This window comes from Chelonia mydas, chromosome 1 (genome assembly GCF_015237465.2).
Source record: "Chelonia mydas isolate rCheMyd1 chromosome 1, rCheMyd1.pri.v2, whole genome shotgun sequence".
Classification (NCBI taxonomy): domain Eukaryota; kingdom Metazoa; phylum Chordata; order Testudines; family Cheloniidae; genus Chelonia; species Chelonia mydas.
Window position 1 is genome coordinate 163,141,780 of NC_057849.1, and position 24,234 is coordinate 163,166,013.

General features: G+C 49.1%; 1 protein-coding gene and 1 long non-coding RNA gene across 2 annotated transcripts in view; both read right to left on the reverse strand.

Moving 5' to 3' along the window:
- The window catches only part of SOD1 (superoxide dismutase 1), a 28,861-nt gene extending 12,025 nt beyond the window's left edge, over window positions 1-16,836 (reverse strand). The window contains exons 1-2 of the mRNA XM_043538290.1: window positions 16,800-16,836; window positions 16,669-16,712 (exon numbers count right to left, since the gene is read on the reverse strand). Coding sequence (XP_043394225.1) covers window positions 16,669-16,712; window positions 16,800-16,821 — 66 coding nt within the window. The 5' untranslated portion in view covers window positions 16,822-16,836. The remainder of the gene's footprint in view (window positions 1-16,668; window positions 16,713-16,799) is intronic.
- Window positions 1,596-4,015, reverse strand: LOC122464091. Its single transcript, XR_006287959.1, has 3 exons — window positions 3,682-4,015; window positions 3,062-3,581; window positions 1,596-2,393 (listed from the first exon to the last, which is right to left on the reverse strand). It is a non-coding gene; the product is annotated as an uncharacterized LOC122464091 (long non-coding RNA).
- Window positions 16,837-24,234: the final 7,398 nt, after the last annotated feature.

The window sequence follows — 24,234 nt, forward strand, 5'->3', positions numbered from 1 at the left end:
GAGAGAGCGGGCCGAACAGATTCTGCCCAGCCTGAAATGCAGGCAAGATTGAGATCAGACCAGGGGAAGTCTATCTCAGCCTCAGGATTGTTGTTATTCAAAGATTTCTAAGGCCATGTCTACACTACCAAGTTTTGTCGACAAAAGTGATGTTGACATCCAAAAGTTGACACAATAAAAATGGAAATCTCATGCTCACACTCGCTCCCTCTGTTGACATCCACAGTGGGGGCACCATCATCGACAGTGTGAGCAATGCATTGTGGGTACCTATCCCACAGTCCAGCTCGACATCTTCTGTCGCTAGGTGTTGTGAGAAGACAGAACAGATCACAACGCATCCTGGGACCGGGCTCAATGTCCCGTGATGCATTGCTTTTTGTCCCAGCATTCCATGGGCTTCCAGCTTTCTTTCACAGCATTTTTGCAATGGCCCTTCTTTGCTGTGCACCTGGCATCTTTGTGAGAAGGGATGTATCCTGCACTTCTCTTCTATGCTCTGTTAACTGTCACGAAGACATCATGGGGGGCAGTGCAATTTATCGTGAAGTTCCTAACTGAAGAAGACTCGCAGGTGCCCGACTTTCTGCGTGATATGGATAGGAGCAACTTTAGATTGTTTTTGGCATTCACAGAACAGCTGCATAGGGTAGACCATCACTTCTGGGCTCGGGAAACAAGCACTGAATGGTGGGATCATATCATCATGCAGGTGCAGGATGACAAGCAGTGGCTAAAAAACTTTTGGATGCAGAGAGCCACCTTCCTGGAACTGTGTGTGGAGCTCACCCCAGCACTACAGTGCAAGGACACCAGAATGACAGCTGCCTTATCTGTAGAGAAGTGTGTGGCAATAGCTGTGTGGAAGTTGGCTACTCCAGACTGCTACTGTTCAGTCGCAAATCAATTTGGAGTAGGGAAGTCGACCGATGGGGCTGCGTTAATGCAAGTGTGCAGGGCAATAAATCGCATCCTGCTACGAAGGACCATGACTCTGGAAAATGTGTGTGAAATAGTAGACAGTTTTGCAGAAATGGGTTTCCCTAACTGTGGAGGGGCAATAGATGGCACACATATTCCAATTTTGGCACCAGATGGAGCACCTTGCAATGGAGTACATCAGTAGGAAGGGGTACTTCTCCATGCTGTTTCAGGAGCCTGTGGGTCACCATGGGTGTTTCACTGATATCAACGCAAGGTGGTCCGGGAAGGTGCATGTCACATGCATCTTCAGGAACACACCTTGCACAGAAAGCTACAATCGAGAACTTTCTTTCCAAACCAGAAGATTACAGTGGGGAATGTTGAAATGCCCATAGTGATCCTGGGAGACCTGGCGTACCCCTTGCAGCCATGGCTCATGAAACCTTACATGGGACACCTGGACAGCAGACAGAGTGGTTCAACAACAGCCTGAGTAGGTGCCAGATGACTGTGTGCCTTTGGCAGATTAAAGGGTCACTGGTGATGTCTTTATGGCAGGTTAGACCTTAATAAGGATAATATTCCCATGGTCATAGCTTCATGCTGTACGTTGCATAATCTCTGTGAAGCTAAGGGTGAAAGGTTTGCTTGGGGGTGGAGTGCTGAGGCAGACCTCTTGGCTGCTGATTTTGAGCAGCCAGATACCTGGGCTATCAGAAGTGACCAGAAGGGAGCAATTTGAATCAGGGAGGCTTTGAGGCAACACTTTGAAAATGAGAAGCAGTAATGCATATCTCCGTGATTGGTGCTGCAATGTTACATTACATGTAGTTTTCCTAGGATGCAATGGCGACATTTGGGGCCTTATATGCCAGTAAGCAAATGATTAGAATGCCTGTGCATGTATTGATAGTGCCTGCAATCTCAATTTATAGAAAACAAATAAAGCTGAGTTACCTTTTGAAAACTTTGCTTTTATTGCACAAAAAACAGCACACACAAACACACAAAGATGCTTGGTGGGAAAGGAGGAACTAGGGAAGGGCAGACTTTCACAGCTGTGTGTAGGTCTAGTTATCATTGTAAAAGTTGTCTGAGGGGGTGGAGTGAATGGGAAACCGAGAAGTTCCGGAAAGTGGAAAGGAATGTACAGGCAGAATTGGGGGAGGAGGGGAAGGGCATAGAAAAGTGTTCTGAATGTGCTGCAGTCTGCAGCATTATCAAGGACTTCAGCATCTGCGGTTGCCCCTCCATTACTGTAATCATCCACTCAGTTGCGTCCTTAACAAACTCCTGATTCTCTTTTCTGTCCTGCCATTTGGCTTCCCAGCACTCCGTGCGTTCCCTTTTCTCTGCATTGGAGCACTGCAGGACCTCCCGGAACATGTCTTCTTTGCTGTGTCTTGGGTGATTTCTTATCTGGCGGAGACACTCAGCTGGGGTGTGTGGGGTGTTCCTGAAGGCCACATCTGGTGAAGCACAGGGGACAATGCACAGAAGCGGGATTGTTAAATTCACACACAGCATTGAAACGTTTCAGTTAAATACACCTTTTGCAACATTGCAATCACTTTCTCACTGACTCTTGCCAGGCACTCATCTCTGCGAACCCCAGAGCATGGTGAGTGTTGGCAGGGGCAGCGGGACGCTCTATATGGAAAAAAGAGCACACGCTCTTTACAAGGTCATGGTGCAGCATACTAAGAAAAAATTCTCACACTTTTCCACAGGTGGGGGTAATTCTAGCAGACATCTCACTGCTAAGGGTAAGCAGGGAAACAAGGGTACATCTACTCCATGCTTGTGGCTTCTGTCCTGCTCCCTATGCTGCTCGCCTGTGTGCCATTTTGGTCCCTGCACAAGCCATTGCCAAATGGTGCAGGAAAGTTTCCTACAATGGGGGAAGGAACAAAGCTGCTTGCCACGGCACCGTCGGCAGAGGATTACTGAGTATTTCCAGGAAACTTTCCTGGAGATCTCTCTGGAGGATTCCGTGAGATCTCGGTGTGCATAACACTCTATTCCGCCGTACTGATTAGCTACACAGGGAAATGTGCCTCTCACAAAAACACAGCCAGCCTTCCACATTTCTACACCCTGAACCCATCCCCACACTACACAAACCACAGCCACTTACCAGAAGTCTCAGCTCCTGCTTCTTGCTTGCCGGAGAGCAACTGCTGAGACTGGCTAGACACCTCTGGAGCGGAGAACAGTTCCTGGCTGCCTGCCTCACTGGGTCACCCCGCCGGGAGCTGCACATCCTCATCTAACTCCAGCTCTTCATCAATAACTTCATCCTCTGGGTTAGGTCCTCTTTCCGCGGCCTCCAAGCCCACAAGGTGGTGGAGGTGGGGTTGCCACTGACGATAGCGTCCAGCTCCCTGTAGAACTGGCAGGTCTTAGGTGAAGCACCAGAGCAACGGTTTGCCTCCCTTGCCTTATGGTATGCCGGCCTCTGCTCCTTTATCTTCACTCTGCACTGCAGCGTGTCCTGATCATAGCCCTTTTCGCACAAGCCCATAGGTTTCAAAATTCCTACGGCTCAAGCACAGCTGTGACTGCACAGCCTCCTCTCCCCATATACTGATCAGATCCAACAGCTCAGCAGTGGTCCAAAGGGGAGAGCGTTTGGTGCGATAACCCGCCATGGTCACCTGGGAAGATGCAATGAGACCTCCACACTTAGCCAACAGGAAATGGAATTTAAAAAATTCCAGGGGCTTCTCAAGTGGGAAGGGGCGGATGGTTGTTTACCTGGCTGCAGAGCAGTGGAGTTCAAACTGCTGACCAGAGCGGTCACAATGGGCATTGTGGGACACCTCCAAGAGGTCAATTAAAGTGATGGAAATCAAGTGTGGTGTCTTATCTACGCTGGCACTTTGTTAAGAAAAATTTAGAGGAAAAGGATGTATGTCTCTTGTTGGGATGGTTGCATTTTGTCACCAAAAATGGACATTTTTTGTCAACATAAGGCAGTTTTTGTCATCCAAACTTGGTTGTGTAGACAAGGCCTAACTTTCAAGTGCTTATGAGTAAAGTGACTGTGGTTAAAAAAATTCCTCTGCTCAAACTGTGTTCCTGGCTTTCCTGCTACATTGTCCCCGCCCCGAGTTGCCCCGATGCCCCCCCCCATACCTACCCGGAGCTGCCCTGGGTCAGCCGCAGCCGAGCGCACCTCTCCTCCCCAGACCCCAAGCTGCTGCAGGGAAAAAACCTCTAACTCTTGCCGAAAGAAGCTTTTGATATACCCATGCAGGTTCCGGGGGCCGCTGAGGAGGTGGTATTTGCTACTCAGCTTTCTGGGTCCATCAGTAATCTCCCTGGAGTCCAGAAAGATTACTGATGAATCCAGGAAGCTGAATAGCACATACCACCTCCTCAGCCACCCCGGAACCTGCATGGGCATAATAAAGCAAAAATTCCCCCCAAAACCCTGCAACCAGGGGTCCAGCAGCAGCACCTGGGGAGGCAGAGTCTCTCCTAGCCTATTATACCTGCCACCCATGCTCCTTAGTATTCCCCATGTCTCATTATCACACTTGTGACTTACAGCCTGTTTCAATACCATCTCCCTTAATGCCCACTCCTGCATAAAATTGCTGCCTTCTTTCTGAGTGTGTCACCCAGCCTCTTTTATACCCCTCCTTAAAAATCACTTCTTTCCCTGAGCCTTCCACTGATGATCACTTTGCCAGTGCTGTCTCTCACAACTTAATCTTTTTTCTAATTTACATTTCAAGTCCCTCAGGACAAGGGCCTTGTCTTCCTAGATGTATGCAAATTGTCATTCACACCTATTTTGCTATATACTGTGACAAAGTTCCTCCTCTACCTTGGTGGGTGTGAATGACAATTTGCATACATCTAGGAATGTTTGGGAAGGTTGTCTTCTTCTTAGCATCGGAGGCTGCTGCCCAAGAGGCGGTGGAGAGGGGCCTGGCGGTGGGGGGGGGTGTTTGTCCCCCTAGAGCCGCTAGAGGACCTGGGCGTCCGCCTGGTCCTGACCTCTGTCCCTCCTTTTCTCCCCAATGCTGCCCTGTTACCCGCCCTTTCCACCCTGGGGAAACCTGTTTCTGTCATCAGCCCTCTCCCGTTGGGCTGCAAGGACCCCACCCTCCGTCACATCTTTTCCTTCCGCCGGCAAGTGCAGCTTCTACTGCCGTCAGTGGCACGTGACGGAGAGGCACTCGAGGGGTCCTTCCGGGTCCCCCACCAGGGGGCCCATTACCAGGTGTATTTCTCCACGGGGGAAGCCCAGTGCTACCTCTGCCGGGCATCAGGGCATGTCCGGAGGGACTGCCCCTTAGCCCGGCAAGGAGGGGCATCTGGGATCCCCGAGACCTGACAGGACATCGGCCCCGTCATTGCCGACACCCCTGGCCGCCCAATACCCGAACCCACCCCCCCCCCCCTTCGGGCCACCACTTCTCCCGCTCAGGCCCAAGGGGCACCTCCCCTACAACGCCCAGACGAGCGGGAGAGCCCCGCCCTCGCTGCTGACAATCTGGCGGGGCCTATGGAGGAGGTTGTGGCAGAGATACCACCAGTCATGGGAGAGAGCCTGCCCCAGGGAGAATCCTCCCTCCCTTATGCCGCCCCCCCCCCCAAGTCCCTGAGCCATCGCCTTTACCCCCTGACACGACCCCTGCTAGCCAGCCTCCAGATGATGTCATGGAGGGCTGGGCCTGAGTACAGGGGAAGCGGGGCAAGCGGAAGGCTTGAGCTCTGCTCCTTCCTTCTGATGCAGAGGCCCCCCGGAAGACCAGGAAGGGGGCACCGATGCCAGACCTTCCGCTTTGCCCACGAGTGCGTCCCATCCACCGGTGTCAGCCAGGAAAGACGTGGTAGCACCAGAAGGTAGTGTCTCCCCTCCACAGAAGACCCTCCCCTCCGAGGCCCCCGATAGAGCCCCTTCTGTCCTGACACTACCCGAAGCCCCTGTGAACCCCAAGGCAACCATCGTGGCGGGTGCCAGCGGGGAGAACCTCGGGGCGACGGCAAGTGTCCTCTCCTCCATGTTCGAGGAGATCGAAGCCCTAGATCTGACCCCGGTCGCCCAGGGGGAGGACGACCTTTTGCCAGCAAACCTCGATTTGGGTGACCTCACTCCACCCCTCTTTTCCCCATGCTCCCTCCCCCAACTGCTGCTTCTGCTCCCACCTCCGAGGAGCCCCTGGACTCCTCCATCGACCCGGCCGCTGATGGCACCCCGCTGACGACCACCGAGCCTGCTCAGGTGACAGCCGGCGCCATGCGGCCGGGACACGAGTCGCCAGGGGCACCCCCCATTAGTGCGGAGCAATCGATTTCCTTCCCGGGCGGGGGCCCAACAGAAGATAATCCACCTCCTGATGCTGTGGCCACTAAATCCATCATAGAGCCCCCGCCCGGTATCACTGAGAGCTCCCTGCCCACCTCCTTAACCCTCGAGTCTGATCAGGAGGCGCCACCATCCAGCTGCTTGCCTCCCAAAACCCAGACCCTCGCCTCTGTCCCTGCTCCTACCCCTATCCAATTTACCTCCTGCAATGTTATTGCCGCCACCGGGGCTGTCTCCTTCCCTTTCCCAACTGATGACCCCCAGAGAGCGGCCTTTGTGTTCTCCTGCCCCGACCCATTAGGAGCTGTTTCCCTGTCCCCACTCTTATTTATACACTCCCTATCCATGGCCCCACAAAGTCACGGGATCTCCTGGTCAACCCTAGCTAAAATGGCCATCTATAAAACCAGAGTGAGGAGGTTGGCCAATGGAGTCTCCTGTGACTGTGGGGACTATTTCCGATCCTCCATCCGTTCACGTATCCAGGCAGAGTTCCTCTGGGCAGCATCCACTGGCTCCCTTGATGCCTTTGAGGAGCAGTGGGCGCTGTCCGGGGTTCTCTGCTCAGTGTCCCCACCCGGTTCCCTGCATTTGACCCTTTGACCACACTCCTGTCCCTGTTATTTCATTAGTTGTCCCCCGTAATCATTTGGAGTCCAGGTCCTGTGGATCCCCCTCTTAGGCTGGGGGGGCTTATCCTTTAGCAGTGGGCAGGCTTCGCCCGCCCACTTCCCGGATCCCAATAGGATTACTCTCCTGTAGCCATCTGGCCTGACCCTGTCACAATACATTTTAAACAATAATTACTTCATAGTATGTGGCAAATGGCCTAGTGTGTCTGACTCTTATCTTTGATAATGTTGTCAGTTTGTCTCGTGTGTTAGAGGATAAACAAGGGCAGAGCTTGATAAGTCTGGTAATTACCCAGCACTCAGTGGTGGGGGAGGCTGGAGGTGCTGGGGCTGCTCGCCCTGTGCTGGAGTGGTGGGCCATGCACTGCTGGCCCTCCCGGTGCTTGGGAGTGGGGATGGGGGTTGGCAGCTGCAGGGACGGGGGGCTCTAGCAGGGGAAGGGGGCAAGGGAGGGTGGCGCTGGCCATGGGCTAGCCTCCCCCAGCCAGCGGTTCACCTGCCACCCATGGTTTGCAAGCATAGTTGCAGGCAGCTGCCTTCCAGAAAAACTTCCTTCAGTGTAACAGCACACAAGAATGCCACTAGTCACATCCAGGTTAAAATATCTCAACCTTCTCCAGCAAAAAACTAACATTAACTCCATTTTTACAGCCCTAGACCATACCTCTGCCATGAGCTAATATTCTGTCAAATCTATCTAGGTGTTTATGCCACATTCATTACTGAGATATATAAGTGCTTTATTATAGCATAGTATCAAACCTATTCTAACAGATTTAGGCTGTTATTCCCCTTCACTTGGTTATGGCCACAGGCTAAAAGAGTTATGTTATGAAAGGAGTTGTTCTGGATTTATTCCAATATAAGTGAGCTCAGAATCTAGCTAAGTGCCTAAACAGGTCTGATTATGCAACACAGGCAAGCGTGGATGGGACATATAATCTCACTAAGCTTTAGGAATAACAGAAGGATTTACTTTTAAGATGCAGTTACTTATTGAATATTGTAGTGGGGCTCACTCACTCCTGGAGTTCCCCTTTGCATCAGAGGCAACATCCCGTGCCATCTTTGGCTCCAGTTCCTCCTGCCGCTGCCTGCCTCTGGCCCCAGGTCTTCTGAGTCTCAGCCCTCTAGCCAAGTCACCTAAATTCAGACCCCTTCCTGGGTATCATAAACCAGTCACAACAAAAGTTCCAAATGAAACTGACTAGTTGTTCTTTTCCCCTCTTGGACTGCTGAAGTCTTTCCTTCTTTACTGACAGACCCTATCTGAGGACTTCCCTTGCAGAAGCCTTCGCTGTCTTTGTTGTCTCTGTCTACATATCCTAATGTTGGGCTTCTCTCAGCCAGAGAGACCTGTCTCCTCTGCCATCTCTCCCTCAGCTGAGCTCCTTCAGTCTACTTATTATGGCTTAGCTCTGCCCCCTCTGTTGGAGAGTAAAGTAGCTGCTCACCTCCCCAGGGGCAAAGCATACATAATGGGATGCATTGGCTAGCCTTCCAGATGATGGGGGTTAAGCTCCATCTCACACACACACACCCCCTCCAAGGTAGTATGCATCAGGTTACTCTCTCCCCTTCACTGTACTGGGCCCGTAGTTTCTCCAGCTCTTCCTCTAAGTCATGTACTTGGGTAAACAAACAATGTTTGTCCTCCTGCACATCTTCATCACATTCTTTCCAGTATTCTCTATTTTGGACTTCCATTTGTAGGGCCTTGACTGCAACAGTTAATCTTTCTCAAAGTTCCTGAATCTCTCCATGCATGGTCTGGCTTCCCTCAGTTGCCCTTGGGGTGGTGGGTCAGGGTCCACAATCAAGGCAGCTTCTCCCGGATCCTCATTCAGGATGTTCATTCTCCATGAACTCACCAAATCAGCTTCCTGTTCTGCAGGGGCCTGTTCTCAGCTTCTAGAGGCTGGAGCTCCCTTGTCACATGTTTCCCTGGCTTGCAATCTAGCTAGCACCTGCTGAAGCTGCTGCCGACAATTATTTTCATACACCAAGTCTAGTCTTGTCTGAATCAGGTCTTGCTTTTTTTTGTGGCCTCCTCTGTTATTTTCTGTCATGAGAATTTCACCTCCTCCAGCTCTTGGTTTATCATGTGTAACTGCGTATCCTGGGCCTGTAGTCAACTTGGCGTCTCTTCTTCGACTCTCTTGACTAACTTCCCCCAGTCTGCTGAGTCCATTCACCGCAGCCCTGCCTCTGGGCTGCCTGGCCCAATAGCCCATGTCTGAGAAAGAGTCACCTTATGGTTAACTTGTTCTCTCTCTCATAATAGGGCTGGGAAATTAGGCCAGTCTCTGCTTATAGTTATGGGCCGGGGAGGTCTTTTACTATACTAACCTTCAGCTTGTTCCTCTGACCTTGCATTTCTGTCTCTACCTCTGCTGTTTGTGGTCATGTCACTCTGTGCACACACAAGATATGCACCTGCCAATCTATTTTCACAGTTGGGAGACTACTCCCTTGAATTAGTGTGTGCCCACACCCAGAGTCAATCGGTCCTCTCATTTTGTGTCCAGCCACATTAGCAGTTATTTGTAGGCTGGAGTGCACCCCCTACTGAGGGAGCATCCCTAGCTGCAGACTGGGCTGTAGTAACAATCCAAACAGCCACACTCCGTGAGTGGGCAGTCCTTTCTTATACGACCCGGTTGACCACACCAGAAACACACCACCACATTTTCCTGACCAATCCCCAGGTGCCTGTCTCGGGTATCCAGTGACGATAGAGGCACCACTCCCTCTTCTCGTTTCTTAGGTACTAGATAGCCCAAGAATTTCTCCCCCTCTGCGTCTCCCTTGCCATCCAAGGGTCGGGGTTCTCAGTCACCTTGTGTCTCTTAGAATAGAATAGCCACTTGAACTAACTTCATTTGGGTGGTTCAGTATTATCAGTGGAAGTCAGCTGAAATCTCCAGATACAACCAACAGGCAAAACCTTTAGGAATTGTTCTAATATTACAAGGTCCACCACCTTGTCTAATGAGTTCATGTGGGGCGGTAAGCACTGCATGGCCAGGTGATGTAAACACTGTGCTGCCACTCCAGGGCATGTGCACGCGCGCACACACACACACGCACAAGGGAAAGGCTCCATCCTAAACTGGTGCTGGTATGCTTCCAGGGTCAATCGCAGCCTATCCAGAATGGCTTCTTTCTCAATTCTATAGGGCCGTGCCTGCTCATCGGACAAAGCTCAGTAGGCCACTTGAGCTTCTCCTGAGAGGAATGGGTCCACTTGAGCTGCCCTGGAGGATTTGCCCCACCCCACTGCCATTGCTACCTTCCACAAAATGCGCAAGAATGCATCTGGCTCATCACCTGGACCCAATTTTGCCAGACCGGGTACTATTCTGGCAGAATTGTCTTCTCCTGAAACTACCCGGGGCTCTAGGGTCCACTTTTCTAGGCATTGCTGGAAACGTTCTTGCTGAGCCTGTTGAGCCTCTTGCTGTTACTGCCCTTGTAATAGATGCAAGAAAAGAGCATATGTGCTGGCTCCTGAAGGACTGCCAGTGTGCAGACCATATCCTCCATATTCCCCAGAGGGAAAGAAAAAAAAAAAGGTCTTAATCTGTTTGTCTGCTTCTCACCTTTAAGACAGTTGGTATCTTCCTCTGAGGTGGGATCCCCACAACCCCACTTCTACTACCAATATGTGGCAGGGTTCTCTCACCCCCTTCCTTTGGTGTGGGACGTTGCCACTATCTTCGGCTCCAGCACCACCTCCGGCTCCCTGTCTCTGACCCCAGGTCTTCTGTGTCTTAGCCCTCTGGACAAGTCTCCTAAGTTCAGATCCCTTCTGGGGCATCATAAACAACTCCAAACAAATGTTTAAATGAACCTGAATAGTTCTTCTGCCCTCTTGGGTTATTTAAGTCTTCTCTTCTCTACTGAAAAAAGAGCAGGAGTACTTGTGGCACCTTAGAGACTAACAAATTTATTAGAGCATAAGCTTTCGTGGGCTACAGCCCACTTCATTGGATGCATAGAATGGAACATATAGTAAGAAGAGATATATACATACAGAGAAGGTGGAAGTTGCCATACAAACTGTAAGAGGCTAATTAATTAAGATGAGCTATTATCAGCAGGAGGAAAAAAAAACTTTTGTAGCGATAATCAGACCCTATCTCAGGGCTTCCCTTGCAGGAGCCTAAGCTGCCCAGTTGTCTCCGTCTCTAACCCATGGCTTCTTTTAGCCAGAGAGACTGATCTCACCTGCTATCTCTCCCTCTACTGAGTTCCTTCAGTCTACTTATTATGGCTTAGCTCTACCCCCTCTGGCCAGGAGCCAATTAGCTTCTCACTCCCTAGGTGCAAAGCATAACTAACTGGGTGCATTCACTAGCCTTGCAGGTGATGGTAGTTAAGCCGCATCACAAATATCAAAAGACCCTTTCTGGAAGACAGATAAGAAAAATCAATGGTGCTAATCATATTTCAGGATGTAAGAGACAAGGTCATTGCGATACTGTTTACAGTATTTTCTATCAGTGTTTGTTTTTCATGCATTACACAAGAAACACAAAAAAGTGTTGGCTAACATAACTACTCTTTTATAGGTTTCAGAGCCCTACAGCCTCTTTGTTACAGCTAGACTCAGAGGGCTCTGCGCAATCTCTGTAGGAACCCTGGCCACAAGGAAACATTTCAGGGTGAACTAGAGGCAGGATAAGATTGAAGCAGAGGTAGGAGGGATTAGATTAGGAGTATGAGGAGGCACTGCCAGGGCAGACCTGTGTTCCCACTTCTTTGTGCCCCTGCAGAGGCCTATATTGTGCCTATTGCAGTAGCGGTTCAAGTTAGGGCAGCCTTTAGTGTTGATCAGTGGGGCTACTCACACTACATAAAGGCAAGCACAGATGTAAGTCTTTGAAGGAGTGGGATTCAAGTTAGCCCTAGCTGTTGGCTCACTTGTCTGTATGAAAGGCTAATTTCTACAAATTAAATTGTTAATGTGTGATGTAAATACACAGAACTTTTGCTAATAAGTTTCTAGACAAGTGCAAAATGTCACGCAAAACAAAAAGCCCTCTAACTTCTGTGAAAATACATGATATGTCAAAAATAAAAAACCTGCAGCACATGAACTTGAGATTTTGGTTGAGATTTGACAAGAACAAGAAATTAACAAGTTCAAAGTTACAGTTCCCACAGCAACCATAACTCTGGCCGCTAGTGCAAATTGTAGTATTTTCTATTTGTGACAACTCTTTTGGCTGAATATATAAGTGTCATGTGGCTGAGTAATGGCTGCTGTGGGAACCATAATTTTAAACTTCCTGAATTTGTGTATATATACTCTCCATCATCAATATAATGGTCCATAATACTGAATTAACATAGCATTCTTTACATTATGTAAGAAAAAAACCAAAACAATGATCTCAGTGAATAACAATCCTTTGTATAGGATCATATTTCATTAAACCTGCATCTCTCTTTGAATGTTTGATCACTGTAATAAACACCGGCATGCTTATTACACTGTGCAGGAACTTAGGCAATCACACTTTGGGCCCAATCTTCTTCACAGCACTGAGTTCAAATAACAGGAGATCTCTGTAAGGTAAGCGGAATCCCACTCCCAGGCCACAGTGCAGGAATGGAGTCAGTCTATGCCCACTGCTCCAGCCTTAGGGCTGCAGTGGGCTCTGGAGACCTAGAGTCCCTGTTCTGCAGGGGGCAATGGTCAGATCAGCTAGTCCCACTTCCTTCCCACCTCAGTCTTCTGTGCAGGGAGGTCCTCAGAAAGCTGGACTCCACAGCACAGGCACCGGCTTCCTCATTTCCCTGGGGGTGTTCGACCCCCACTCCGCCCCAGCCCCCACCCCCACTCCATCCTTTTCCCCAAGGCCCCACCCCCTCCCTGCCTCTTTCCGCCCCTGCCCTGAGCTCACCCCCCTTTGCTGCCCCCCTTCCCCTCAGCGCCTCCTGCACACTGCTGAACAGCTGATCCACAGCGGGCGGGAGGTGCTTGGAGGGAGAGGGAGAAGCTGATTGGCGAGGCCGCCAGCAGGTGGGAGGGGGAGGGGATGATCGGCGGGGCTGTCGGTGGGTGCTGAGCACCCACTATTTTTTTTTATGCGGGTGTTCCAGCTGCACAGAGGAATCCTACCAATTTTCCTGCACTGCAAGCCACCATCTATGCAGAGAAGGAAGAATTTACTTTTTAGTTCATTTGCTAATCCGTAAGGAGAACAATGCACTGCACATAAATCACTACACTCTGATTGATATTCTTCCCCCACAGGGTCCTGTGATCGATCACAGGGGACCCTCTAAATCTCCATCATGTGTAATGGCTGCTCTGCCTCGGAGTCCTTTTGTTGCTTTGGACATGTCATTTGCCCTCCCTACTCCAGCCTTCCCCATCTTTTAAATGTGGGTAACAACCCTTTCTTACCTCACAGGGGGTACCATGAGGGGTAATTAACTCAGTTAATGATTGTCAGCGTTTTCAAGATGCGAAGAGCTGTACATCTATTAAGTGTGATTACAGTAGAAACTCAGTGATTGGGACACCTTAGTGAACTGCCTGTCACTCTAATTAAGAGGTTGTGCTGATAATAACCAATGTATCCATTTAATTAAAATAATACCAGACTGAAAGACTTTACATGAAATAAAATACCAGATTAAAACCAATATTCACTGCAGTACGTCTTTATTTCTCCTTTTAATGACTGAGCTGAGCAAAGAGTGAATCTGTCTGCTTTCAGTCCCTTGCCCCTCAGTGCACTGCAAGCTGAGCAAACTCAGCTCCTTGAATCGTGTAAATTTTAATGAAGACCTTAGTGTGCAGTATGGGAGTGGCAGTTGTAAGTTATAAAACAACCCTCCTCGGTCGCTGCTGCCATTCACAATATGAGCGAGTTCGTTACAGGTTAACATTCAAAAGAGCTGGAGTTTAAACACTTCATGTAAGGCCAAAACCTGCTCATTTTACTCCTGCAAGTAGTTCCAGTGAAGTCAATGGGATTTTCTGCAGGAGTCAGGTGAGCAGGATTTAGCCACAGTAGCAAAACTCTTGCGGCTAGATTAAGAGTGGCACATGCATGTTGACACTGGGGCGAACAAGTAACATCCCCCTTGAATTGCTTCCAGTAGAGTATAGGGACTGGCCACTCCTGCTTTTCCCTTTGGGAGCAAGAAGGGTGGGGAGGAGGTGGGGCCATGGTCTTGGCCACACCGCCCATGGTGTGCAGTCAACACACCAGCAAAGTAATCTACTCCATCCTATGATTACTATTATTTTCATTTGCCCCAACTGAGATCGGAGCTGCATTGTGCTAGGCGCTGTAAAAGAGATAGTATGAGACGTCCCCTGCCCCAAAGAACTTATAATCTGCACAAAGGGTGGCAGGAGAAATAGGCAGAGAGAAGTGGAAAGACTTGCCCATGGGCACATAGCAGGTCCAATAGAACAGCTGGAAATAGAACCAAATTCTTCTGGATCTCAACCCAGTGCCCTTACCACTAGATTGTTCCTGGGGTACTTGAGCTCTGCACAGCTCCCTCTCAGGCCTGTGGCATAAAAGCCTCAATCTAACCTATTTATATGTTGACAAGTGCTTGTGGTAAGCTCTATATTGGTCTAACATAAAGAGATTTTAAAGATTGAAAAGTGAGCATGAAACAGTTATCTGAATTATGATTTTTGTTACTAAAACTATAATTAAGATTACATGCTCACAAGGGGTCAAGATTCTATGATTTCTCTGGATTTTGGGGGAAAAGTCATGGTCCTAACATAATTTAAAAGGCCTTTGAAGAGAGCTGCTTCCTTGGCAAAGGGTGATTTTTTTATACTGCTGCTATGGAGCTGAACTGGCAGACATCATAACTGTAGTTTTAAATGCCTTTAAATTATGAATGGCATGTTATTTAATGATTTTAAAGAGTTTTTAATCCCCCAAATAAAGAATATTTGTATTAAAATAAGGCAAGCCTTGACTTTATGCTATTCTTTTTACTGTAAATGTGTGATTTTTGCCTTTTTTTCTTCCTGATCTGACACTGGCTTTTTGTATAATTTACCATGACAAACTACTAATTGTGACTGTAGTGAATCTTCCTGTAACTCACCTCTACCACTGACACAGTTTGGCTTGGAAGAAGCATGAAGTCTCCCAAGGAACAGTGACAGACAAAGAAGATCATTACAACAAAGAGAATTGTTAAGTGCTGCATTACCAACCCCAAACTTTCAAAACTCATGAGATTTTTAAAAAAACAGTATTTTTTAAATTCTTTTTACTTGCCTTCGAGACTTTAGGGTAAACTGGGGCTGGAAAGCACTTTCATGCTTTTCTCTGTAACCATGTGGGTCTGAAACCTTACCTTTTTAAAACGGAAAGCTAGGATTCTCACATATTCACATGAATGCAGGAGCTGGGGCTTAAAGACCTTATATATTATCAGGAGTCTCACAATAAAATTGTGAGAGTTAATACTACACTGGACTTGACTCAGCAAAACCAGATTGAAAACGACACATATTTCTGAGTTTTCTCTTTGTGGATTGGATGCAGGGATTGAGTCTCCATTCTTAGCTCTGTAATTTTCTCTTATTTTTCTCCCTCTCTCCCTTGGTGTGGATTATGCTTGGCATGAGGCTTCCCTGCTAGCTCACTATAAAGAGTCATAACCCAAGAAAGCATAACTGGTCCGTCCCTCCACTCTGCACAGCCAAAGTCCTGTTCAGCTTCTCACAACGTCACCCCCATATACAGGGCCAGTGCAAGGATATTTTGCGCACTAGGCAAAACTTTCACCTTGCGCCCTCCCTCCCCTTCTCCCTCCCCTCCCCTCCTCTCCCCTCCCCCCAGACTCACACACAATTGACACAAAATATTAGCGAAATGATGCAGCAGCAATTGCCAGAGTCTTAGATCTGAAACAACTCAACAAAAATAGTTAGCCTCAGTCAACAACCTCCGAAAACTAGTAAACGTAGCATGATAAATAGCCTGTCAGAATGGGTAACGGCTGCACGCGACGAGAAAAATGGGCGTCATGCCACTTTGTACTGTAGCGAAGCAGTAAGCTTATCTCACCCACCCACCCCTGCCACTCTCCCCAGAACACAGCCCTCCCCAGAGCCCCCTGGCACACAAACTCCCTGCCTCCCTCCGGAGCCTGGCAAGGCACACAGTGTCCCCCCCCCCACCCCCCAAAACCCGGACCAGCGCACTCCGCCTCGCTCCACAGCCCCCTCCCTGGCCGGCTTGGCCTGCTGGTCCCCCACCTCACCCCCCAAAGCCTAGTGCAGCACATAGAGAGCCCCCCCAGCCAGGCACACAGCCCCCCCCTTCACAGCGCCCAGCCGGACACGCAGCCCCCCTCGACCCCTCTCTGCTTTCTCCCACCCTGGCACACAGCACGCCCCCCCCCAGCCCTGCCCGGCACATAGCTGAGTCCTGCTCCCGTCTCCAGAGCATGGCACGCAGCCCCCTCCGGCCCAGCTCGCCCACGCCTCAGCCTGGCTGGACCACGGGACCCTGCCCCCAGCTCCAGAGCTTGGCATACAGCCCTGCCCCCGCTTTCCCCTCCCCCAGGCCGGCCAGCCACGCCACGCCGCCCCTCCCCCCAGAGTCTGGCACACAGGGTCCCCCCCCCCCGAGCCCCCAGCACCAGCAGGCCCCTGCCTCCCCATCATGGGACAGAGCCCCCCAGGCAGCACATGGAGCCCCCTCCCTGGCAGCCCAAGCCTTCCCTCTCCCCCCGCCCCCACAGCCCGGGTGCCCAGCGCTCCCTCCCCACCGCCCGCCTCACCTCCTCAGGTCCGGGGCAGCCGGGGCTGGGCACGGAGCTGGCACCTGCAGGGGGAGAGGCGGGGGAGAGTGATCAGCGTGGGGGGGGGGGCGACCCCAAGCCCGCCCCTCCTCCACCCGGCCGCCTCCCACCTGTGAGCTCGTCGCCGCTCATCCCGCTGGAGACCTTTTTGGCGCCCCCAAATCTTGGCGCTCCAGGCGGCCGCCTAGTTCACCTAGTGGTTACCCCGGCCCTGCCCATATGCCATCTGTAGCTTTCCTCCCCAGCTGGCTTCTAGAACTCTCTGCCCAGGGGCTGGCTTCAGCGCACGTGTCCCAAGAGCACAGCACTAAGACACAGTACATGCAAATGGAAGGAAAAGAGACTCAGGAAGTGAGAGAGAATGGTGGCTGGGGGAAGATTCAGAAGAGGAAGATTCAGAAGATTTCATTGAATTTAGACTCAAGATGAAGCTGTAAGGAGGGAATTCAGGAAGGAGAGGAGCAGCACAGGAGAAAAAGAACAGGGATGAAAAACAGGAGAAGAAAAGGAACAAACTGGGGAAAAGGAACAAGAATTAAAAGCAAATCCTTATAAAAATAAATGACACAGTAGCCACCCCAAATGCTGTAATATCACCACTGTGATCTGATTTCCCTCTCACTCCAGTTCTACACTAGTGTAACTCCATTGACTTCAGTGGAGGTATTCCTTATGTACTCTAGTGTAAGTGAGAGGAGAATTCCATAGAATCAGATTTTCAAAAGAGCTCAGCTCCCATTTAGGAACACAAGCATTGCTATGCTGGAGCAGACCCAAGGTCCATCTAGTCCAGTGTCCTGTCTCTGACAGTGGCCAGTACCAGATGCTTCAGAGGAAGGTGTCAGAACCCTGTTGTAGGAAGTTGTTTAGTAATCTACCTCTACCATACCAGATCTCAGCCTAATCTCTAGCAGTTCAAGACTGGCTTAAGCTCTGAAACATGAAGTTTAATACCGTGTCCACAATTTTATCATTAATTATGATCATTCTGGATATTCTTAAAATCCATATAAATGTCCAGTCCCTGTTTCAATCCTGCTAAGTACTTGTCCTCACTGAGTTCCTGAGGGTATGCCTACACAGCAAGCGCTACAGCTACAGCCACTGTAGACACTTATTACAGCGACACAAGGGGTTCTCCCATCGCTGTAGTTAATCCACCCCCTCAAGAGGCAGTAGCAAGGTTGACAGAAGAATTCTTCTGTCAACCTAGCGCTGTCTACATGGGGGCTTATGTCGACGTAAGTACATCTCTCAGGGGGGTGAATTTTTCACACCCCTAAATGAGGTAGCTAGTGCGACCTACATTTTAGGGGTAGACCAGGCCTGAGACAATGAGTTCCACAGTCTAATTACACATTGTGTGAAAAAGTATTTCCTTTTATCCGTTTTGAATTTGCCACTGTATAATTTCATTGAATTTAGGCATCAAAATAAGCATTGAGATTTTCAGAAATGCTCAGTATGCTGGGTCCTGAACTCTTTGGAAAATCTGGCCGTAAGTGGCAATGAAGCTGCTGAGCACTTTAGAAAATCAGTCTCTTATTTAGGTGCTGTGAGGGGGGTGTAAAAGCCCCACACCAGAAAGGAAGGTGTTAAATAGCAGACATGGGCTTAGTCTTACCCCACTACATCTGGGCGTTGTGAGGCCTGGGAGGTTGACTTAAAAGGAGGGAAAGGACTGATGGGGAAGAAGAGTAGACAGGCAGCTCCTGTGTGGGGCAAGAAGCTGGGCTGGGGGCAGGAGCTATCTGGTGACTGCAGCCTGTTTGAACCCTTTGGCAGGAGGGTGAACTGGACTGTTGGTTTGATTGAAGCCCAAGAACATTTTGTTGGATGTTGCTGCTTACCCCACCCTTGGAACGTTCCTCCATGCTCCCCTAAGAGGGCACACCCCACAGTTTGAAAACCAATGTGCTAAGGTTTCTGAGCTGTACCTATTGTCTTTTTTTCCTGCTATTTCTTTCATCTTCCGCCACCTGCCTCTTCTTCTAGTCTGAGCTCTCTGTCTTTAAAGCCTTCTCTACAATCATGATTTGCCCTGATTACAGCCATCAGAGGCCAGCTATCAGGGTAGCTACAACTGCATAATCCCTTGGCAGAGACAGTAAGACATTAGCAATTCTGTCCTGTCTACGCATATTGTTTGCACTGGTGCAGCTACACTGGTGGCTGCACCACTGATGGCAGTATCTAGGGAAAATCCCAGTGCAGACAAGCCCCAAATGAAGCTCTGTTGTTGTCAATCAAGAGAGGGCAGGCAGCCATTATCATTCTGCAGCATTTGACACGGTGTACCAAAAGAGACTGCTGCCTCACCTAGATAGCAGGGATCCAGGGTAGTGTGCTAAAATGGTATGAGCCCTTCCTGGAGGGACACACTCAATGGGCAGTGATGGAGAAACTACACCTTCATTGCTAGGCCCCTCACATGTGAAGTCTCAAGAGGATCAGTTTTCTCTCAAGACCTATTCAACATCTATGTGCAACCAGTAGGTGAACTAATAAGACAACACAAACTCAAGTGCCAGCAATATGCAGATGACGCGCAGCTCTTACCTAACCTTTACCACGTATGACTACACCACTTCTACCAATATGGCTCAGTGCTTGGATGAGATCAGTTCATGGATGAGGACCAACGGGTTGAAGTTGATCCCAAGAAAGACAGATTATGCTGGTGGGCAGAGGAGTTTACAAGATATGGTGCAGTCTCTTTTGGTTGAAGGTAAACACCTGCAGTTGGTCAATTCAGGCTGTAGTTTAGGTGTGCTCTTGGACTAGAATACTGGAGTGACAGAAATGGGATGAAATTCAATAGTACAAAGTGTAAGGTCATGCACATAGGGTCTAATAAAAATAGTTTCTGCTATAGCTGGGGGCTCATGGCTTCGAAGTGACAGAGGAGGAGAGAGACCTGGATATGTAGGTTGATCACAGGATGACTATGAGCCACTAATGCGATGTGACTATGAAAAAGGCAAATGTGATCCCAGGATGCATCAGGTGAGGCATTTCCATTAGAGACTGACATATTAATGCCACGGCATAAGGCCCCGGTGAGAGCTCCTTTGAAATACTACATACAATTCTGATCACCCATGTTCAAGAAAGATGAATTTAAACTGGAACAGGTGCCGCAAAGAGCTACTAGGAAGATCAGGGGAATGGAGGGCCTAACTTATGAGAGAAGAGTGCAAGAGCTTGGTTTGTTTAATCTAGCAAAAAGAAGGCTGAGAAGGGATAGGAGTGTTCTCTCTCTAAATACATATGGGTGGTAAATACCACAGTGCATGAAGAGCTATTTAAGCTAATAGACAATATTGGCACAAGAAGAAATGAATATTCACTGGCTATGAACAAATTCAGGCTGAAAATTAGAAGGTTTCTAACCAACAGAGGGGTGAGATTCTGGAACAGCCTCCCAATAGGAATTTTGGGGGACAAAAAAACTTGATTAGTTTTAAAGGCGAGATGGATAAATTTAGGAGTGCAATTGTGTGACGAGGTTGCTTGTGATGGTAGGGTGCAGGGCTCAACAGCCCCGGGCCTCACTTTTGGTTTATATCTTATGTTCCTAAAACTTAATGCTTCAGCGTTTCAGCCAGCCACTTGTAAGGGTCAGGAAGGGATTCTCTCCTCTACCCCTACAGTGTATTTCAGGGTTGTTTTATCTCCTTCCTCTGAAGCATCTGGGATGGTCACCAAGCGTTCTCTCTCTCTCTCTCTCAGGTACTTGACTGGCTGGTTCTTGCTCACATGTTCAGGGTCTAACTGATTGCCATATGTGGGGTCAGGAAGGAATTTTACCCCAGGTCAGTTTGGCAATGACCTGGGGGTGGGTGGATTTAACTTCCTCTGCAACATGTAGGTGTAGGTCACTTGCAGGTTTTATCTGGGTATATCTCCCTTAATCATTTCTTCTGTCATTGTAGGTGCACCTCAATGCACTCAAGCACTGGTGCACCTCAGTCCCTCCTATTCTTTGCCTGTGGCACATAATAGTCTAGACTCTGTCCTGTGGACTGTAATATTTTAGTCTAATTTCAGTTGTTGGGTTTAGTGCGCAAGTATATAGGAGGTCAGACTAGATGATCTGATGGCCCCTTCTGGCAGTAAACTCTACGATGCCTCACTGACTCTAAGATCTCACATAGCAGCCTCCATCAGTAATGCTTTCTACCATCTCCAGTTGGCTAGCAGACTTTGACCCATCCTGGCAGACAATGACCTCACCTAATGTATTCACACCTTTGTCACCTCTTAGCTGGACTAAAGTAATGCACTATACCAGGACAGGAAGCCTTCAAAGATTAAGAAACTCCAACTGGCACCAAATACTGAAGTGCATATCTTCAGCAATACAGGCTGTGGCAAACATCAAATCTATCCTCCACTCTCTACATTGGTTTCCCATAGAGCACAGAATCAAACTCAAGATCTAGGTCCTTATCTTCAAGGCACTAAATGGCATGGGGCCAGCATATCCAAAACACCATCTAAAGCTCCCTATCAAGGTCGACAACTCCACCCTTCAGCACAATGGAACTTGCTACAATAAAGTAAAGCTTATCTGTACAGGGGACAGCACTGTGTGTGTGTGTGTGCGTGTGTGTGTGTGTGTGGAGCGGGGCGGGGCGGGGCGGGGCGGGGCGGAGGGGAATATATATATTTGACCACTCCACGAGCTGGTCAAAAATCAGTAAATTTTTTCTGTTATCAAGAATTTCTGAAGTTTTCACACACAAAAATTGTTGAAATTTTGAATATTTTCAAGCAGCTGTGCTCACAGGTATTATTGTGGTTATTGGAGGCACTCATACGGTTAAATAAATGTAACCAAAACAGTTGGAGGGATGATATTTGCTATCAGAATGTAAAATGGAACGAGAGCTATAAAGTTCCAACAAAGCTTGTGCCCGATTTCATACAAAGACTTACATGTGACTTCATTTACTGTAAGGAAAAAGTGAAGTGAATGTTCTTACATTTTAGCGAAATATTTCTCCATAAATAGAGATCCTGAGGATATGCAAGTTCAGTCATAAAAATAGCAGATGTGCTCTTTATGCAACTTGACATATTTTGTAAGAATGGTAGTACCCTACTATTTTACATGCAGTGTCAACTAGATACACTTTTCTTTTATTCTGGCTGTAATTGCTGTTGCATTATTGTTATTAAACCACTGCAGATCAGTAGACGTCTGCACTATGCCTTTAATCTGCCAAAAGCAGGCAATCTATCACCCACGGAGTGTATAAGTGAGTCAGTGTCTCTCCTGGTCTATGTAATCTGGTAATGGTTTGGTTTCATACCTATGGCAAACGTGGGTGTGCAAATTCCCAGTGGAAAGTGAAGCAGAGTTAGTGTCAATACTGTTGGGTAGGAATAAAGTCCCCCTCAGTCCACTCTTGAAATGTCTAGGGCTTGTGAAAACTCTCACATCATGCCCTTTGCCTTCCCTGCGTACATATTCTGGAACTGACTACAATAATCCTCTCAGGCTTCCCTCTCCATTGAGTAGGAACCCATTCTTTCAATGTACTCCTGAGTTTGCAGAGGTTGCAAGATACAGAATGGGCACATAAATTCCATCAGAAGCTCCTGCACAGTTCCAGAATCCCAATTGTTTAAATAGCCCAGTGTTCTCTGGCACATTGCCCATCTTGATCACATGCCCCTGCCACGCAAACCTTCTAAGACCACAGTATCCATTGTGGACTTGCCAACTTCAAATTGTTTTTCCATTAGTAACTACCCGGGGTAGCCAGCTTTCACAAGGCAATTGTCACGCTTTTTCATAGCAAATGAAGAACTCATCCTGGTGGTCTAATGCTACAGTGTTAGGCCATCCTCCCACAGAGGTACAGAAAAGTCTCCTTCCTCATTCTGAAGCCCCTGCTGTTCATCCTAGGTCTTGAGAATTCTTCACTCTCGTCAGTCTGTGATCGTGGTCTGAACTCAAAGGCAGCACTTCAGCACAAAATCTAGCCGCTGAAGTTCAGCTGTCCCTTCCAGGGGTGGCAAGTGCACAACAGGTTTTATAATGACGCATTAAAAGCACTAATCATCTTACTCTCTAGCTCTTTGTAGGTATTGCTGGAACATCCTCCACCTGCTGACCCCAGCTGCTGCCTCATATTTCTTGCAGCTTCTTTTCAAAAATTGCAGCAGGAACATTTCTTACAAAACAAAGAGTGACAGCTGAATGTTTATCTGGCCTTAATTTTGGGAACAAGAGTAGAAAAGGGCACTGTTACCTAGCAAAAAAACTGAGGGATTATTGGACTTCAACCTCTTCTCTCACAATTCCCCAGGGTTCCCAGAAGATCTTTCAAAATCTCCCAGAAGCCATTGTTTCATGTAGCCATGACAGGTACTGAAAGACACCCAGAAAGCAGTGCAATTATAATGGGTGTACTAGAGTACAAGTGTGGACATGAGGCAAAATTTTAACTGAAGTGGCCTGGCTAGTAAGGGGCTACTGCTCTATTGGCATTAATATCACTGCTGTCCCATAGGGTCAGTTGTCAGGGGAGGCTCACTGAATTGAATCCATCCTTTGCTACTTCAGGAGCAAAGGGAGACTCTGATTGGGTGATGCAGTCCCCTTCCAAATGCTAACTATTTCACAGAGAATCTAATACTGAAAGAATTTAGCAAGATTCCAAAAGGATTTCAATCTATATGGATAACAGGAATATCTAGATTTTAATTAGCACTAACATCTCTGATGACTTTTTTATTATTCTAGTTCATGACAGGTAGTCAAGGGAGGAGGGAGACACAGGAACAGGTCTCATGGACTGCAGACATTTGCATCCAACTTCCCCCTCATCCAGAGCTGAAAGTAAGCTCGTACACCCCAGGACAGCTTACAGGCAAGCAGCAGAGGCGAGTTATATGGGCTTGTGGCTCCAGCAATATTGAGAGCCCGGGGGCTCGGCTCCACCAATGTTCGGGGCCGGGTCTCCCCCCTGGTCCCACCTGCTGCCCCCCCATGTCTCCCCCGAGTGTCCCCTGGCCCCCCCTTGCTGCCCCTGCTGGGGATGGGTTTGGGGTGTGGCTGGGGATGAGGGGGTTGGGGTGTGGGAGGGGGCTCAGGGCTGAGGCAGAGGGTTAGGGTGCGGGGGGGATGAGGGCTCTGGTTGGGGGTGTGGGCTCTGGGGTGGGACAGGGCTGGGGATGAGTTTGGGGTGCAGGCAGGCTGCCCCGGGATTGGAGCCAGAGAGGAAGACTTCCCCCAGCCATCTCCCCGCTGGCAGCAGCGAGCTCTGGGGTAGGGCCCCCACTTTCCCTCCTGGCAGCACACTCACCCCAACACTGTCACTGCACATGCTCCTAGGGCCCCTCTCAGGTCCAGGAATCTCCCTCGCCTCCCCCGGGGTGGGTGCCATAGAGGTGGGGGGCTGCCATCACATGTGCACCTTGTCCCCTGCTGCTGCCCCTCACTGTAGCCTCACTGGGGGTGGGGGGTGGGGCTGCCCCTTGCCCAGCGTGGGGCAGGAGCGGTGACTGCGGGCATGGGGGGCAGCTGTACTG